The 20,339-nt window shown below is 39.9% G+C and overlaps 1 protein-coding gene across 7 annotated transcripts in view; it reads right to left on the reverse strand.

Annotated features, from left to right (window-relative positions):
* Positions 1–20,339, reverse strand: part of ELMO1 (engulfment and cell motility 1) — a 303,565-nt gene that overhangs the window by 85,778 nt on the left and 197,448 nt on the right. For 5 of the 7 annotated variants that reach the window (XM_059848786.1, XM_059848795.1, XM_059848803.1 and 2 more), the window contains one exon: positions 17,755–17,891. The exons of 1 other annotated variant lie outside the window; for it this stretch is intronic. In XM_059848786.1, the coding sequence (XP_059704769.1) occupies positions 17,755–17,891 (137 nt within the window). Of the gene's footprint in view, positions 1–17,754; positions 17,892–19,799; positions 19,821–20,339 lie in introns of those variants that run through there. One more of the 7 variants, XM_059848821.1, reaches the window with a different exon arrangement.

Raw genomic sequence — 20,339 nt, forward strand, 5'->3', positions numbered from 1 at the left:
AAATGCCTTGTCTTTGATACAGATCCAAAATATCCACATCTTAGAAAAACAAAACCCAAAGAACCAACTAAACAAAAAGAAGAAAAGCACCACAACTGCATATAAGAAACCTAGTCTGAAAAAGGAAGAAAGAGAAACTGGGTTATTTAGAGAAAGACTATTCTGTCACAGTGAACAAATTCGGAGTTGCATAGTTTTTGATACATGCACAAAGAAAAAAAAAGAAAATTATTTCTAACCTTGACAGTGGGTACAGCAGACAAACAACCTCAAGTGATGTTTAGGTTTGGCGGCAGTGTCGTATACAATCACAGTTTGTCTTTGGATAGCTCTCATATTAAAAAAGTCCTTAAAATACACAAGCCCCCGCAGCTGTCTGCAACCTTTAAGTCTTGCCATTTCAAACACACATTGCAGTCATATAGCATGAGAGGGCACTGAAAAATTTCAAATCAATTATAATAAATCCAGACAGTAGACAGCAGAAGGTTTCACAGTACACATCATCAGCTTCAGGATTCCTCACATTGCACTCTTAAATACAAAACTGCAAGAGGCTCAGAAATCACCTTGTGAGTTTTAAAATTTTCAGTGCAGTCAGACCATATAGGCACTATGTGCCAAATCTATCACATATTCTTCATCCACTGTCGGGGTTAGGATTTTCTCTGCTCCCTCCTTTGCCTACATTGTTCAAATGCATATCAACATTTTGTATCAAAACCCTTTGAAACATACTGAGAGCTTTTTCAGTCATGTCATTGTAATCTCAGTTCTCTCATTCAATCACTCTGTCTGGAGTACACGTGGTCAGGACAGAACAATTTCACATCACTGCAGCATTTCACCTTCCATCTTAAGTTACTTCTCCAGCTCGTGCTTTGTACAGGCTGCCAAACAGGCAACAGCAGCCAGGTTTATCTTCAATCCAAGCAGTCTGAGACTTCCATTTAATGCTTGGTTCTCTGAAGGATGGGCACTGTGGAATGTACACCATACTAACACTGTTGAAACAAATGATGCCCCTTAGGTGCTCAGCCTTGCTTCTCTTACGGGCATGCATGCTCCCCCGCCATCTTATTCATTAGTGCACTGTGGTTTTCTTCTTCTGGAAGATGATTGTTAAATCTCTACTCAATCATATGAAATGGCAACAGAATGATTTCTTTAGCTTTTCTGATTTTAACAAAACCAAAGTGCAATAGGATGGACAAAATAAAGGAAAAAGTCATCTGTCTCAGTTATCTGAACTCAGTCTGACGCTGTCATGGCTCAATGTTTAAATAATGATGCATGAGTTTTTTAATATGTTAATTGCACAAATAGGTGCTTAGGAACTACTTAAACAGAAGATTATTTACCCCATTGACTAGAGAAACCCATGTGTCAGCACATCTGCTGCACAGGAAGATTAAATCTGTTCACACAAAACTCATGCTCTCCCTTGCTAATGGAGAAGAGATTAGTAGTGTGAGACCTGAAGCAGGGGCTTTGGGTTTTATCCAATAGACCCTTAAGACTGTCACAATGGATGATGCTAGCAAATGTCTCTGGATTTCTATAAACCCAGTATTTACTTGTCTAGGCATTCTGGAAAAAGAAATGAGATTTTTATTGAAAAGAGTTTTCTATGTGTGTGTTTTAATTTTAAAAGCTTCTGCTGTATGTTATTTAAGAGTAACAATCAGACACCCAGCAGATTTCAGAGAGAACTGTATTGCTGTGACTGTGCACCTTTAAGGCCAGACTAACAATGCTAGTTGATGATGTTTAGAAAGAGTACACTGAAAACAACTCAAATACAGAGCTATCTTTGCCTTGGTTCATCTTCCCAGTTGCTGCTGAAGGATCTTCAGACTATTATTTTAATAGCTGCTGATGAGAGCCAATTCATGTTTTCCTTAGCACTTCTTTTGCATTCCAGGCTTGCATGGAAGAATAAGCGTCAGAAGGCTCTGGTGGTGCAGAAAGGGATTGCCAAGACTACGGCTAATGTGAAGAACAGAAAAACACAAGTCCAGTTTCCAGGTCCAGCAAGCACACAACAAATTTTCCTGAGAAGAATGTGTTCTGTTTGCTTCCACCTCATGCAGGAATGCTCACATAAGCTGAATGAACAGTTAGGGCTGTTTACCATGGAGCTATTGCAAGCCTGCACTTAGCTTCAGAAAGGGCAATATCCTCCATCCACACCCTCATAAGGTAATTCAGAGTGCACAAAATGAGCTACTGATGCTTCTATCTTCTATTCTGTGTCAGCCTCTGGCAGCAGGCATCTGTTCCCGAGGATTTCAACGTCTCCCCGAGCTGGGCTTTGCAAACATCCCCCTCTCAGAGACACTAACAGCCACTTTTTCAATCCCTGTACATGAGAATGTGCAGCCAAATATACATACCCCAAACACGTGTCGCATGCACAACAGAAGCATGCCCACACACGCCCATTCACAGCCAAATGCAGCATAAATAACCTCACTATATAAATAGCCTTGCTTAAATGAAGTCTCCTGCTTAAATAAAGCTGGCATAAATACTCTTTCTTTATGCTGCCTGTTTCATGTCATGTTTAAGTCTGGAAAGTGGCAACTCTGTTGGAATGACCAGAGAAACTCCACTCAAAGTCAATAGATAAAAAGGACAGGTGAGCTCAGCATCATGATATCACTGGTGAAGATTTCGTGAAAAGAATAAAAGGCAGGCAACTTCCTTTTTCACTTGCCTCTGATGTCAAGATAGATAAATTTTAGTCAGACAGGCAGTAAGGTACTGCAAACAATCAGAGGAGATCCTCAAGCACTGAAGCAGCAGCCTCCACAAAACTAAAGTTATAAAAATTAACCTTTCATTCTCTGTTTAAAAAAAGTGAGGAAAAAAAAAGTATTAGAAAATGAAAAGAAACTTCTTCCTCTTTCTCGGCATCTTTACAAGGACACCAGATGACTGTCCATACTCCTCACTATGCTCATGTCTGTATTCATCAATATGGTTTTATGGACATTTTCTGTCTTATCCTTTTCAAAACATTTCAAGAAGCTGTTAAGACTGCTTTCTCTGAAGATGGTGGGAAGGACCAGCTGTCAGAAAGGACTCTCTGAACTTCCCTGCAGCAACCCTGCTTCACATTCAGCCCACACACCAGGCCCAGCTCTATCAGCGTTCTGCCTCACTTTGTCAGGGCTGTTGCATCTGCTCAGAACTTTCTTCCCGCTAATGAGACTCTCTCTAATTGATCTTCAGAGTACATATTTCTTCAGGCTTGATCATCCCCGAGCTGAAGATGCTATCAATACTGCCACATGGCAATTGCCATTGCAGAGACAAGTCCCACCTTGTACTGTCTTTGCTGAACCCTCTGCTCTTTGCACATGGTGGGAGGAATGATTACTTCATTCTCCAAGTGAAGAGACAAATTCATAAAGGTCAAGCAAGGCAGGGGCAGTTGCAACAGTGGGTACAAACTCCAAGCTTTCCTCGCTCTTCATTACCCAGCCTCTGAAACACAAACATATCTACAGTGCTAGGCCAGTAGTATTTCTACCTGTTACATTACTGCTTTGTTCAGGATTGGACCATTTTCATTCCATTAATGCTTTCCTTTAAAAAAATTTCAGAATTGGTTTTAAAATAAATAAAAATAGACGTTTAAAAATATTTCAGTCTTCCTTAATCATGCAGGGATATATTTTCAAAGCCGTATGCCAGGAGTATTCCACGTGACTCCCATTCATGTTAAAATTAGAGTCACCAGAATAAACCCCATATGCTGCTTTGAAAAGGTACTGCAATGTGTCCAAGGAAAATTTTTGCAGCTTAATGCTGCTTGTACAATTTTTTGCCTGCTTTTCTTCTTTTAATTTATAAATAGATTTTTAACATCCTTTTTTTTTTTTTTTTTAATAACACTTTGTACTATCTGGAAAAACAGAGAGAAGGGATTTGCTGGTTTTCTTGGTTTCTCTGAAGCTGTTTTATTTTAAAATTATCAGTTTAATCAGAATAGCTTTGCTTTGTAGGATGCAACTCTTTTGGAAGCTTTTTAATAACTCTTTTTTTTAATACTGTCACTGTGGACAACCTTTCTACCCGAGCCACAGCCTGCAGTGAGGTCTGGCTGCCTTCCACACCTGAGCTGTTGTCCTTTCAAGTGGCACTCAACATTTCTGTGTTAGCCAGAAACTAATTTTCACATCTGGACAGTGGGGAACATTTTTCCAGAAAGGCCAAGGCATAGTCTCTCCTTGGCAATACTAGCACTGCTGCTTTGTGATGGAGCCAGGCACCACGAACATACAGGTTTCTATACTCAAGGTCCTGTCTTACTTTCTGCCAAATACAGAGCATCTCTAACTCCTGTGGCAGCCACAGAAGCCCACCCCCACAAAGCCAGCTGCAGTGCTGGGCTAACTGTTGGCACAATGTGCCCTGGTTTGCCTTGGCAAGCATTGCCAACTCTGTGCTCACGTGTGCACATACTGGTAAATACTGGTGGATTATTAAATTTGTCATTTATGACTGCGTTCTTTCTGGTCATTTCAAGAGAGAGGGGAAAAAACCTATTTCTGGCAGCTCTGGTTCTCTCATAATTGCTCTCAAATTTTTACTAAGTGTGCATGAGAGATTGTGCATAAAAAGACAGTGTGAATGCCATCTCTTCAGTTTATCCTCATCCTTCTTGTTACTGTCTCAAATTACCAAACATTTTCATTTTAGCCATTGACACCAAAGGTGCAGCAAACACTGCATCTAACCACTTAATTACTTTAACCTTTAAAGGATGTAAACAAAGGGTAAATATTTTGCTTTAATGTGGAAGATGCTTCCACCACAGAGGGGAAATAAACTGTCTCCTTGCTAACAGAATTGTGTATCATACAAGAAAAGAAACTAAGATATAATTGTCCTGTTGTCAAAGCACTGACAAATGACATGTGGGCTAAGTTCCCATCTCTACCACTAACTTTTCAGGCAACATGCAGGAAGACATCATTTATACATCCTTGTTATCCTACTAAAAATCACTTAACATCACCTTTCAGCTCTCCTTTTTTATTTACCCTTTGCATATTCTGTCAATTTAAATGGTGTTCTCCTTTTGGTCATAAATCTGTGCTTAAAAGAATTACCTGAAACTTCCTGGGATGGTGAAACGACAGCTTGCACCTGAAGCTAGAACCTGTAAGCAACGGAGCTTTAGCAAAAGCAAGGTTTTGGTATAAGATAAGCACTTAAAAAAAAAAACCAAAACCCAAACAGGCAGCCACAAACAGCAAGCATCCCCAAAGCCAATCCACTAGCAGCCAAACATGGCTCTGCAACTTCTACACACATTGCCTGCTTTAAGTATTAGGGTTCAAATGATCTAACGAGTTACTGTGGTTAGAGAAGTTACCATGTCAGCTATGCTCCCATATAGCCAGTTGTAACCCTTTAGTAAAACATACCTTTGTAAATGTTGGCAAGAAAATTTTGAAGAAATGCTTTCAACATCATGTTTCTGAAGGGGCTTGAATGCCCCTGAGTAGTAACAGCTCAGCTGTAAGAGCTAAGATAAGTGAAAACCACTTTAAAGGGATCACCGCAGTTAATGGGAAAAGCCTGACTTCTTAAAGGGGCCATGGAATCTATCACAATGATCTTTTATGCTTTATTTAACATTAGGAAAAATTTATGAGCTTGGCTGATGCTCCATCTGAATTTGTTTCAATGATGATTAATGACATGAATTACCACTTCTTCCTATTTGGATAGGATATTCTACTGCATGAGAAAGTAGTTTTTACCCATAAAACTACAAAATAATTTAGGTTGCTAGACAGTTCTAGGCATTGAGTTCTGCAGACACAGCAAAGCTAATTTCATACTTAAGTCAGGTTCCTCAGGGCATTTCCGGGCAAGTTTTGTTTTTCTCCAGGGATAAAGATTTTATAATCTCTCTATGCAACTGGTGTAAGAGCTGCACAAGTTTCCATAGTCAGGAGTGTTTTATCGTTACATACTAACAGTTTTCTTCATTGTGACTTCTATTCTCTTCTATCTCTGTGTACTTCTGAAGGGTGTGCATCTTCTCCTCATCCTTCTTGTTCTAACAATGGCAGAAGGTACAACTGGATCCACCCTGAATCCAGCCTTTTCCAGCATGAACAAACCTGGTTCCTTCACATTCCCTTTGAACTCCACATGCTCCATCCTCCTTAATCATCTTGGTAGACTTTTGCTGAACTAGCTCTATTTCATCAGTTTCTCCCATTTCTAGGAGAGAAAACCGGACACAGTCTTCCAGTTGCTGCCTCATAAAGGCCACACTGGGGGAAATAATCCCTTCCTCTGCCATGCTGGCTGTGCTTTAGCTAATGCAAGCCAGTGTGCAGTTAGTCCACACCACACAAGGGTGCACTGGTGATTCATGGTACTCATCAGCCCAGAGACCATCCTACAAGCAAGCACCTACAACGATATTTGTAAAACATGAAATTAGCATTTCTGAATCCTCAATTTTCTTTTGCCAGTCACCCATTCTCAGCTTTTAGTATCAAAGAAAATATCAGCAGAAATTAAAATCAAAACCCTGGCCATCATAAAAATCAATACAAGATACTGAAGTGTTACTCTAGTACTAAAATCAAGAAGCATAGAGAAGGAAATTAGAATCATCAAACTCTTTCAAATTATAATAACTACAGCAAATTGAGCAGCTATGAAACATCCTGTTCTCTGGAGCTGAAAAGCATCAAGTAATAAAACACCCTTAACCCATGCAAAGGTAAATGAGTTTTATGGAGATATTTTCTTTCTTTTCTCCTAAAGTAGAGCCACCAGTTTAAAGATTTTGCCTGGTACTTTAAAGATTTTACACAGCAAAGGGCCATTCAGGCCATGTATATAACTGAATCCATTTTCAAGCCGCACACATAAAATATCTTTTACCTGAAGTCCATCTCCCAGATTGATGGAGACAGTTCTTTTCTCTAAGTAAATTAAACTTTGAAGTCTACTGTGTGCAGAATTAGGCTAGATAAAAGAGTATCTTGCTCTCTGCCATCATTATTAATATGTTGTATTTATACCACTGCTTCTGAGGTAAGAGTTTTTTGTCTGCATGGATCAATTTTTAGGAAGAAGAAATGCATGTGTGCATGTAATTCTGACTTTACAATTTTAACAGCGGCCTTCAGCTTTCTACCACTGCTGAAAATACATAGCTGCCAGTAACACCCATCCTGGCTCCAAAAACTAGCTTCCAATATTCTATGACCTGAAAGGGTCTTCTCTGATGTCTTGACAATGGTGGCTGCCCAAAGCAGTCAGTGGGTGTCCCCAGCTAGAAAATGAGAAAAGCCATTAACACCCTCCTTAAGGCAGGTGGACATACTATGAGGCATGCCATTGTTCCAAGGGAAGAGGGCAGGTGGAAAGTAAGTCTGGGGGAATAAATGCTGTTGAAGATTGGAGCACTGATTATGGAGAGAAGGTAAAGGAACAGAGAGAGAAATTCAGTAAGATTGCTACATCCAGTCCTAGCTTTGGAAAAAAAAAAAACAAAAAACCACATAGGGGCCTTAAAGTGAAGAAGAAGTATCAGTTATATGACAATAAGATCAAAAAAGAAAATCACTTGAAAGAATGCAGCCCTTTAACAATTTCCAGATCCCCAGGGAAGGCAACAGTCCTTTAACAATTTCCAGAAACCTAGCTTACATAAAAATGAGTTTTTGGAAAGAATCTCAGAATCTTGACAGGTATGAGATTACATTCTTTATCTCACACATCTGATTTTACAAAAACAAAGATGCTTCATTTTTCCACTTGGTGACTTTAGAGATGTTATTTTCACTATGAAGGGCTGGTCAATTGCTTCTGAAGAGGCTGACAATGTAACAATGATATGATGAGGTCTGTGGTTTCCTTTGGGCTCTTGGTTAAGTACAACAAAAGTTCTAGGCAGTATGTACTAGTCAAGCAAAATGGATAGAGCTGCAATTTTTAAGCTCTTCCTGCTGAGGTTCTGATCAGTTTCCCTGAGACAGAAAACTGATGCTTGGAATCTGAAGACAAGTCTTCAGAGAAAAAAATTGCCATAAAATTCAAAGCATGCGTGAAAGCTGCTTTTCCAGATACTTTCACAGAAGTCTTTTAGAAGCAGACTTGACATTCTTGATGCAAGGATTGGTTCTTAAGCATTTCAGTTTCATGGCCATGGCACAAAAATCTTCAGCTGACATGGCAAGATCTTTAATCATCTACACAAATGTCTTTTTCAAGGATTCTGATATTTGTTTCTTCACCTCTCCCCATTGTTTGGGTTGATATACTTTCATGGGATCAAATCTGTCTCCATTCCTGTGCTCAGCTTTTAAGGCGATATTCCTCAGCTTTCATATGTATTACTGGGGGCCTTGCTTCTCTGCTTACCATGACCAACATATAAAAGCAACTTGAGGAACTGGGATGGAACCTCCCAATAAATTACATTTTAGTCATCAATAAATCCACAAGATTTTTTGCATACTATTCAAATTTACAGTGAAGAGGGAAAAGGGCAAATAAAAAAGAGCCTTACCACTTTCAGAGGCACACACAGCACCTTCCATCCCCCAGTAAGCTATTTAGCTCTCAGTGGAAATGTGGCAGAACCCAAGTTCACATGTCTAAGCTTCACTACCATCCCAAATAACAGCTGCCTCTGCTGTGGTCTCAAGGCCAAATGCTATGTGGGGCAAAACTCAACACTGCCTTCAGAAAGGATGTGCTAAACCCCTCACCTCCTCCACTTTCCCTCTCATGTAGCGTCTGGGAATTTGAGGACAGCTCACATTAGCACACCAAGGTCCAGGTTAACCTGTGACCACCTAATAAAGGTAACCCACATAGAGCCAGCAGAGCAGGTACCTGTGTTGGCTCAGTGTCCATGGTGTGGATATGGATTGAGGTAGCTGATGTGGGTAAAGCAGAGGAGAGGAGAGCCCATCTGCACCCACACACCATCCTTTCCTTCCCTCTCATGCTCTTCCAGCAGCCTTCCCACCCATCTGCCTCTATCACAGCCAACCTTAATTTACACAGGTGCATGGGTAGCAGGATCAGCTTGTCAGATGCTGGCCAGTTACCTCATGTGCTAATAATAGAGACAGGCAGCAGCAGCCACTGACTGGCAAACGCCTCTTTAATGGTGACTGACATATTCAATCAAGACAATACATGAGATGTAAGATGCAAACAATGCATGACATCTGTATAAGGACAGATGAGACAAAAACAAATAAGCACCCTGGCTTTGCTTACGAGACACATATGAAAGATTTCTGCTGCTCTTTTCAACCACTGTGCTACTTAGATTACAATTACTTAAAGCAAACCAACAATAATACAAGCTCTTCTGCTACTCCAAGAGAGGCTATAAAAATCTCATTGTCAGCTGCATCATTCATCACGATAACCTCATTTCAACTGAAACAAAATATCCGAGACATCACCTCTCCCCCCTTCCTTCCCTTTTTTATTTTCCTATAATAAGGTCTGTAGTCTGGGGAGCTCGGGCTGAATTCCATGCATTGTGATTCACAAAATGAAAATCTGGTATTATATGCCCACTGACATTCACATCAGCAGCAATTCATGCAGCAAAAAGCCATATGCCATGCACCTCTGATTTAACTGTACTACAAAAACACATCCTAGAAAGAATAAATAAAAATACAGAGACAAGAGTGGTTCCTGGGATCTGATTATTATACACCCTTTTAGACAGGAATGACAGGGGCAATATCACAAAATATGCTGTTTTGGTGACAGTTCCAGTTAGGTTATATCCTTTCCCTTCATGACTAACACACTCGATATGCAACTGAGGCATTTTTTTTCCAGTGGAAAAGGTTTCTGTGGAGTAGAAAAAGAGCGGTTAGCACAGATAACCTACACTCAGTGTTTCTTCTCTGGTTTTAGGGCTTTCCACTCAGTCATCTTTTTGAAGGCTGAGAAAGTTTATTGGTTTGATCAGCACCCACTGAGATGAAAATGAAGAGTGCTTTGAAAGTATGAAGTACCAGCAGCTTTAAAAATTATCATCTCCAGGGTGTTACACAGACCTGCATGTATTCTACAGTAACACAGAGACTTTGCTAGAAATCTGGGGGATAAAATCCCCTCTGCCTACAATGGCTAGGCTTTCCACAAATGAGAGATTCCACTGCTGAAACCAACAGTCTTTCAACACTAGGGAAAGGACAAGACAAGCTGCTGGCCAAGGAATGGATTACACTAACACACTATTTTCTTGTTTTAAATAACAAATGTTTTGTTGAGATGTTGTTCCCTTACCTTGATTTTTGGCTTGAAGAATCCATCTCTTTGTTGGTGCACCCATCCAGGCATATAAATGGACAGAAATCAAGCTTGAAAATTATTTTCCTTTTAAGGCTATGCCCTTCATGAAATCTTCGCATATGTGATCACTGGAGAAGGACTGTTCATCTGTAACTGGATATGACCCTACTACTAAAGACTTCCAAAGCCTTGTGGCAAAGAAAAAAAATAGTAAAGACACTGTTTCAAATGAAAAATGTCTTTGAACTAGAAAAATAGTTCATAAGCTACAAAGTGCAGAAAAAGGGCAAGTTAGACTGCTTCATTATGCAGTCTAAGTGCTTAATTTTCACAAATTAGTTTTTTAAATGTATTTGCATTCTTGACAATGCTAGTTCAGACTGAAAATTTTTCAGAAGGACGCAACCATCTAGATTTAAAAATGTGATACTGTTCAATTCTTTTGAGCTTGACAGCCCTGATTATTTGGGGTATGAATACTTAAATCTGATTTTTACAGACTGGTGCCTCAGTAAATGGAAAGATGCCTCTTCAGCATCTTAAACACCCCTTCTCAGGTTCCTGCAGCCAGGAGCAGCAGATGAGTGCTATGGGACTCATCTGGAGATCTGACAGGTGGAGATAAATGCACAGAGATGGAGAAGACAAAGCAGAGCCATTCCTAAGTGAGCAGCTGATGAAGGCATACATTTGGAATATCTAGGCCACAAAAAGCATAGAGGGAACACTGACCAAATGCTAGGGAAAGGTCTTAAGCAGGCTCTCTCTGCATCACATTCAACTGCACTGTTTTAAAAACACTATTCTGAAGGAAGAGGTTATTGATGGAATAGACCTGAAAATTTTTCTGCACCCAAATTATGCTTTCTAAAATATTTGTATTATATTTGAAGGGAGTAATTTCTTCAATTAAAAAGTCTCATTTTCTCTGTAATCTATGCAGCAGACTTGCAAAATGTTAATTGCCACAAATTTTTTTATAAATTCATGCATTTCACAATTAATGATACAATATATTTATAGCAATTATCTGTTTCCAATAAAATTTAATAAAGTGCTATTGGCCTCAGGTGTGAAAATGTGGGATTTAATTTGTGCTAATCTGCCCCAGCCTGGGGAATACTGAATTCATTCTATATGAGAATAATTTATTTGCAATATCCCTGAGTGATATAAACAAAGCATTCTCAAGGGAAGGTTCAATAAAGCTAACAGAGAGGTGCAATCATTCCACTAGCCTGGTATTTCCCAACAGTAAAATCCAAACAAAACAGCCTTCCAAAGCTTCTCCCAAAAGAAGTTAAATTCATCTGCTTCAGACCCATAGGAAAACAATAAAGCTTTGGAAGGCATCTGTGAAGAGCTATTTACCATCCCTTTCCTTTCTTCTTTCAGTGCATTGAAAAGGAGGTGACAAACATGTTTAAAGACTGACCAAAGGATTTTACTTTCAAGTTTGTCTTAATTACTGTTTCTCTTGTTTGAGGTAATGCTTCTTTCATTTTCTGAAGCTACCATTTGCAGTCCTTCTCCAAGCGTCCCTTGCAGCTGGGTCAAGGGAAAGAGTGGCATAGAGAGAGGAAAGCACCCCTTTGGGGCTGGAGCTGCTACTGCATCTGTGGCAAGGCGATGGAGGAGGCTGGAGCAAGTGGCCAGATATCCTGGTTCTGATTTTGACCCCGCAGCTGCTTCACTGCCAAGGCACCTCAGCTCTGGGTGCCTTTGCCTCCTTCCTGTTAAGTGTGGTTTATCAAGACTGGCCAAGCCGGCAAGGAGCAGAAAAGTGCAGAATGTTGTTAATGTCACTAGAGGGGATCACTTGAGCTTGCTGGGGACCTGCTGCTCCCACAGGAGTGAGGCAAAGCCCTATCACTTCCAGGTCAGGCACAGAGCTGCCATGGCAAGGACTAGCATTAGGACCACAAGGTTGCAGCCGGAGGGGGCATTTTGGACAAGAGCTATGCGAGTCTGCTCCTCGAGTCTCCGCAGTTTGCAGTGGACCCAGCAAAGCTGGTGACAACTCCTCTGCCACATTGTTGCTCTGACCCTTTCAAAATGACCCCCTAAGCCTTTGCTTCCTCATGGGTAACTCACATTACCTGATAGTGGGTTTGGCCCACCACACATTTTCACACAAACCACAGCTCACACAAGTTTGCTTCCTAAGAGCCTGTCCTTTAACACTTAGTCATATTTCAAACCCAGCCTTCCCCAGTTATTCATCCCTACAGCTGCCAAAAACACAACAGCACCAGAGAAGCTGAGAAACCTCCACCGAGGAAGGAAATGGTATTTTTCATTTTTATGTTACGCCTGGTTACCTTTTCTGTTATCTTGTCAGTGAGCAAGGAAAAATGTTCGCAGAGCCTGAGCATGAGCCATAAACATCTTTTGTGGTTATCAAATGCCTCTGTGTTTGCTTTGCTATTTAATTACAGGACTCACGTAGGGCATTTATTGTTTGCATCTGTTGCTGCTGTGAACAATGTCTACTCTTCTGATCACCACAAAGGCAGTTTGTTATGTGCATGCCTGTCAGTGACACGTTTCATCATCTTGCTGAGCAGACCCCCCTGCTGCAGGGGGATCCAGTGCTGCAGCTTGGTGTGTCCCTGAAATAGCCAGATACCACATGGGCAGTTCCTCAGTGGGTTGCCACTGTGAAATGGATACTAGCTGAATGCTGAAACCAGTTTTTTGAGGTTTCTGAGAATATTTTTCTTATTACAAAGTATTTTCTTCTTTTCTTCTATATTATGTGATATTATTACATATTCTTATTACAAAATATGTTTCCACAAAATGTTTAAAAGCTCGTGTTTTATACCATGATGATTTCAAACACATGTCCAAAGGGCAAATTAACTAAATCTCTAAGTAAGAATAAAAATGCATTGGCAGCATCATTAGCCAACCTTATCCCACTTTCCTATTCCTCAAACCTGTAGTTTTAGTGAATACAGTGGATTTTGTTTTCAAGTACCTTATATCACAGTACTTACAATTTTTTCAGTTTTGGTTCCTCCAAATTAAATTTAGCCACATTGGAATGATAATCTGCATCTTGTTATGAGCAGTCATTTTTGATCATCTAAAGCCCAACAACTATTCAAAGACTAATAAAAGTAGCCACATTGTGCCCTTTCTCTATAATGTAGCTTCAACACCCTGCTAGCCAAGTAAAAAAAAAAATGTGTCTTTTTCCTTCCACACTGGGACTGGAAGCAGTTATTTTTATTCTTAATCCCCTTTTTTTAAGATGGTACAACACTAGGTACAGAATTAGCAAATTTCTCATTCTGTTCTGCACGTTGAATAAGACAAGTTTTGGCTGCAATTAAAATAATCCATTTGCTCACCCTTCCTCCTATTAGCATGTGAACTTCAAACCTATGAAAAGCAGCTGACTGAACTCTCTGGAAAACAGAGTTAAGAGGACAATCTTGTCCTCTATACAATGTCCTACTTGCTGTCCCCTTGAATCCCAAGAAACAATATGTGTACTTTACAAGAAGACCACTAAAGAGATAGCAATCACAGTGTAAATCCACATTAGGGCAATCCAGGTGCATTTACTAAAGTACATCTAGTGGGGATCAACAAAAACTTTTCCTTTGGGAGTATGCTCCCATGGCCCCATGGGAGGAATTTTGCTGTCCGGTGGGTACTTTGAATTCCACCTATCATTTTGTTATAAAAAACCAATAAACCCCAAACCAATTTAAGCACTTCTCAGTCTGTGTGGCAGCAGAGTCTGATTACCCTGAGCAGAGTGCCGGGTGGTCCCTACGAGATGGCAATCTGACTGAGGGGCATCTACTTAAATGGGCAGGCTGCTGCTGAAGGTTTCTAGATGCTGGATGTGAGATAACTCGGCCAGCTTTCTTACAGTTGGCATTGACTCCAAAAATCAATACACAACACTTTCTTCTGCTTTAATACAACATGTAGAAGTATGTAAAGCTCAGAGATTATATTTTCAAAGCCATAAACCACGCTGCCTGCTCACAAATGACTTTGGAGAAACTTGTAAAGTGTCCTTTGATCATCTGTAGGCTCAAATAAAAACAAAAAAGTTTCAAATGGAATTGTTGCCACTTGCATGTCTATCTATACAACTGCGTCTTAATTTCTCTAGGAAACTCACAAAACATGAATTATGCATGCCTTAAAATGTAACGAAGGCATAATATAAGCTTAGCTGCCTGTCTGAATTATTCTATTGAGACGTCTACTAGTACATAGACAGACTGAAAAAAAGGTTTTAGGTCTGACAGTGTCATACTATGACCATAGACATCAAAGGACTTTTTCTCATGCAAGAGTTGACAAGATGTGTGTCTTTTAATGAATAAGAATTGGGTAAAGCATGAGATCATAAATGTCTCACTAAAATACCATAAAATTCTTCCAACTGTGAGCAAAGTGCTGCTTTAATTATTTTTGAAACTTTAAAAATTAACAAATCTATGTGGAATCTCCACACCATAAACTGAAGAACCACGATGGCACGGTATGCCATTTTGTTACTAAAAGGAAGTCTTAATATGCACCTTAAAGAACCCTTGAGAGTTGGCACTAAAACCTGAGGGGAAATTCAATCACCTCGCTTCTTTTAGTCCCTGTCATTCCCCTATTCAAAGAGGAGGAAATAATTTCCTCTATGTGCACACAGACCTCCTACAGACCTTCAATGTACAAGTTACTGTGATTAATCAAAAGTTTGAAATTAAACTAAAAAGTTCCTTTTCTTCAATTATGATTAAATATCAAAAGAAGCAGTCTAGATTTTTTAGCAGAATGTCCAGGTCTCAAGAGTTACCAATCAATATACTGAAGTGTCTAATTTTGTTTTGGAGGTTTTAAGGAAGGAAGGGAAAGAGAAAAGAATAAAATTATTCCATCAGGCAGGGGGATAGTAAACCATAACAAAGTGGTGTTTCATACACTACCATGACAATCAAGTTCTTGAAACTGAAAAATAGTAACACAAAGAGAAGATGGAAGATTTTATTTTTTTTTTTTCACACAAGGAAATTACTGCATCTTGTGAGGTCTGGTCTCTTCCTATTCACCTCTGAAAGGAAAGGCTGAATGCTCCCCAGGCCCACATGGCCCTTGCCTGCCAAGTTTTCAAAAGTGACCACACAGAAATGGGTACCCTTAGCATGCAGGGAAGATGCACACAGAGCACTAACATGCTGTGATGCACACTAACACTAACCGAAACCTCTTGCCAGGTAAGGATGAAAAATGGAGGTGTTTAGTTTGGTAAAGCCATGGGCTGCACTGGCTGCTGTCTCCCACCAAGCAGACGGGTAAACCTTGGGTGCCACCATGTAACGTGTCAGCCCCCACAAGCCCTCAAGTGCTTCACAAGCCCACACAAGAACACAGTTTGCTTCACTCACAGATCCCTTCAGATGTTTATCAGCTGAGTAATTCACATCATCACCACATGTCATTTGAAGTGGATAAGAGCACAAGAATTTCCTTATGACTCTAAGAAAGGATTTAGATAAGCAAAACATAATTAGAGAAGTGTTAGAAATGAGAGACTGAAGAGCTTAGCATTCCCTCCCCTATACAGAAACAGTTACAAAATCAAGAGTGATTTCTGCAGGCAGAGATCCTGGGTTCAGGATCATGCAGCACACTGCCACCACCAGACACAAACCCTGGTAAGCCCAATGGCAAATGTTTCAGATTTGCCCCACAGAGTTAAGAATTGCCCATGTCTTCAATGACACATGCAGTAAGACACAATGCCAATGTTACTGACCCTGACAGAACTGATAGGTGAAGTCGCAGGACTATCAGCAACAGAAAACACGAGTAGCAAACTAGTCAAATCAGACAAAAAAACTCCCTGATCTCCTATGAACCTCCACAACAATGCCTAACACTGCAAAGTAAATTTCTTTGATTTCCTTTTAGGGTGACCTGGGCTGGTGCCAGAAATGGAACCATTCTTTATCTGAATTCCCTAGGATTGCTAATAATTTTCCAACTCAAGTTGTGGGAAATTATGTAGACAAATCCTTCTTCTACTGAGATAGAAGGCCTGTAAGTAATAGGCAGCTGTTAATACATTTATTTAAAACAACCACATATTATGAATTAGTCTTTATAAAGTTACTTTTTAAGCTCTTGATTTTAGCAACTCCATTTAGTTCAGTGAATTATTTTGCTACTGCTCCTTCTGTGTTCCTGGATCATTAGGGAGGAGAAGCATGTCAGAAATTCCATGTGAGAACAAATCTGGCTACAACAGCGTGCATATTGGACTTCTTTTCTCTCTTTAGCCAGGGCTCTGCTGGTGCTGTCAACTAACTTGCGTGAAGGAACTCAACAAAGGTTATTCCTCACTATGACCTAAAAATTCACCTGCACTCTGAAGTAGAAAATGGACATTGGGACCACTTCAATACTAGACAGTTCCAATTAAAAGTCAGGCATGATCATTCCTACTGACTCTAACATAACATTTGAGTCTGGTGACTTCAGAGCACTTGTAAGTGCTCACTTTTTCATTCCCAACCAACAGTTCTAAAACCAACAGCTTCCAGAGCGAGGCTCAAGATCCAGCCAGAGGATCCCCATAAAAATAAGGATGACAGCTGGCCATAAAAGCATGAGTTTGCCATTCTTAGAAAATGCCAGAGATACTGTTCAGCCTCATGGTAAATTGGGTAAAAATTGGATGTCTAGGGACCACTGAGACAGACCTGTTCTTAATTGCTTTTTTGAGTGTCAGAAGATTGGCTAAAGCTTCCAGAATTCTTACTGAGGAGGTTTTGGTTGAATTTTTATTTCACTGGTTTTGAGAAGGCTTTTTGTTTGTTTGTTTTTTTTGTTTTTTTTTTTTTTGTGGTTTGTTCATTTGTTTGCTTGTGGCTTTTTGATTTTTTCTTTTTGTTGATCAGTTGGGTTGGGTTTTTTTTTGTGGTTTGGTTTTTTCTGTTTGTTTGTGGTTTTTTTGTTTTTGTTTTATCAGGCTAAACTGCACAGCACTCTGTCATGATTGTGTCCATTCTTGAATATTTCATCACTTTAGCGCTCACATGAAATGTAAGGGATGCACAGAATTATCACTGCAGTACTCTCTCTGCATTATTTACAACCTTGGAGGCTGCAGCACTTCAGCATAATATTGCTAACATAAAAAGGCAGAATTTCCCCTCAAGCCAGGATTTTAGTCTCGTAGTCTGCAGTGCAACATGACTGAAAAAGGTCTATGAACCTCCTTACATCTCCCATCCTCTATCCATAACTTTTTAAATGCTGGCATCCCAATGTGCAAAGCATCCAAAGAGATAAATCTCTAGGCTTTCAGCAGAATGGGAATTAGTAAATCCCTGTGCCTCTAGGGAAGAATATATGGCATTGTTTCACCATTCTGCCCAGTTATTCCCACCCCGCCCTTTTTCTTGCCTTGTTAAAGTCCTCTGAAGTTGCCCTCATTTCCTTCCATGTCTTGTTCAAAAGCTGAATGCAGATACAGAAGAACTCCTCAAACGATCTGTCATGGGTGAAGAACATGGGGTGGAAATCGTTGCAGGTCTCACTGGCTAAAAACAGAAAAACAAGGGGGGGTGGAATAAAATATGTACAGGCAGGAGCTTCAAAAAATAAATGTAAAATACAACCATGAAATTTAGAAAGTAGTGTATTTGAGTGAAATCCCAGTTCTTGAAGCAAAGGATGTCAAAACACTACTGTGAAAAGCCAGCCTTGGTCTACAGTCTTAAAGACAGCAAAACACAATATAGACCCTGGTCTTTAGGAGACTGACAGCAAGAAGAGGGAGCAATTACCTGTTTGCCTGAATATTCTCTCAATGTTTGTTGTTTGCGCCCAGTTTTGTAGCTCACTCTGGGACAAAGAGACAGAGGGAAGAAGCTCATCAAAAGAAGAGCCTTCCCCACTGCTATAACAGCATGGTCCATCTTGCCTGCTGAGAACCAAACACCAGGGCCCATCACTCACAAAACAAGATTAGATCAATGTACACACTGAAATGTGAAGCTCTGCTGACACAGCAGATGATCTACCATATTGCACAGAGGTAACAAGAAAAATGTTGTCAGATATAGAGATGAGAATATAACTGATTAAATTTGTTCTTCGAAAATAATCAGAATCAAAAGCAATGGATCTCCTATAAACTATCCCTTACCTGAGACAAACATAATAAAAACCAAACAAACAAAATCACAAACCAATCCCCAAACGTCCTTATTTTTAATAAAATACTGGCTTTAAGGAAGTAAGAAAATCAAGGAGCACTGTAGTGATGATCCCAAAATGGAGAAGCAGGAGTGTGCTGTGATTTTCCTTGAGCAAAAAATGATTTTTCAAAAACTAAGGACAGAAGCAGTGCTGACTTCTGGACACATCTGAGCAACCTGAGTAGAGAAGGGCCTTTCTTTAGCCAAGGACTGAACAGAATCTCTAAGCTCTGCCATGACTTGCAGGGCCACTTCAGGAGGTTGCATATCTATATTCTTAAAAAGGCAAAGAAAAAAGCCAAGCTGAATAACTTTCTCCATATACCTAGTCCCCAAATCTCTCAGCTTCACCTTTCCCCCCTTCATGAGTGCTCCTTTGAACTTTTCCAGCAGACACTCATATGCTTAAACAGCATCATCTTTCCTTACTTCCAGATCAAACAGCCACTACTTAGGCAAACTTCCTCCTGTGCAAGAACAGCAGAATTATCATGCACTGGGATAAATCACATTTTCCCAGGGCTGAGTCACTGTCTGACATCCGCTTTCTCTCACTGGAACTGGACAAATTAGAATTAAGACTCTGTCCAGCAGGATGTGAATGGCTCAGGTTGGCTGACTCTCTGCACCAGCTGCAGACACTTGGTCTTGGTACCTCTTCTAGCCACAGAAGTCCCCTTTCAGTGTGTTCAGTTGCCTCTGCTGTAGGAACATGAATTGTGTGCAGAATCACCTGAACCGTAAAAAAAAAAAAAAAAAAAAAAAAAAAAAAAAAAAAAAAAAGTTTCTGATGTTTCCCAGCATGCAGTATTCCACTTAGAAAGCAAAAGTGAAGCTTAATTTTAACATCAGATTTACTAAGATCTAATCAATTCTTCAGCTACATGGCAAAGATGGGAGTTAAATTTGGAGCACAGGTTTAATTCTAATCAAGTAAACTCCATTTACTTCAAAGGACTTGCAGCCAAGGGGGAATTAGTCTAAGCAGGGACCTATATTTATGAGGAACAACTCAATCCCTTCAGAAGAACAAAATGCCTCAGGCGTGATTTTCAGAGCACCTTCAGCTTCCATTCATTCCACTGGAGCTGCAAGGGCTCAGTACTTCCAATAATCAGAACTTCAGCCTGTAATAACGCCAGAGACACAACAGAACAGATTCTCAGAGGGCACTTGTCTTTAAGTCATGAAATACTATAATGATGAGTAGAAATAAAATAACACCAAGCAGAAGAATGCAGCCAGTACCTTCACTGTATAAATCACAGCACGAAACAAGGCAATAACCTCGACACGCACTGGCCTCTCTGATCCTCCTCAAAGCCTGAGCTTCTCACTGCTCCTGCTCATAAAAATCAATAAATCAAAATTAATGGAAAGGCTAGGGATTCTCACAAAATCATTGGTTCTAACTCATGCTTCTTATGATAATCAGTCTCTAACTGTATCTACTATGCTGACTGTTCTGCATGCAGAATTAGAGATACGACCTCTCCCCACCTTATTTTATAAGTAGGCATTGGATGGTGTTTATGCCTTTTAGTTTCAAAATGAAAGAGTAAAAATCACTGTTACTGATATAAACTGTGAAAGCTTGGGCTTTTAGAAGGCAGGATAAATATCTCAAAGCACAAACAAACCCTAGGAATAATTCAAAACCAAATGATAAATAGCTTCTTCAAAATTCCAACCATCATCCAGATGGTATAGAAAACAAAGGAATCCAGTCTACTTCAGCAGTAGCCTTTTGTGTGCCTTGAAAATTCTATCAACACTAATACAAAAATA

Source organism: Haemorhous mexicanus, chromosome 1 (genome assembly GCF_027477595.1).
Source record: "Haemorhous mexicanus isolate bHaeMex1 chromosome 1, bHaeMex1.pri, whole genome shotgun sequence".
NCBI lineage: Eukaryota > Metazoa > Chordata > Aves > Passeriformes > Fringillidae > Haemorhous > Haemorhous mexicanus.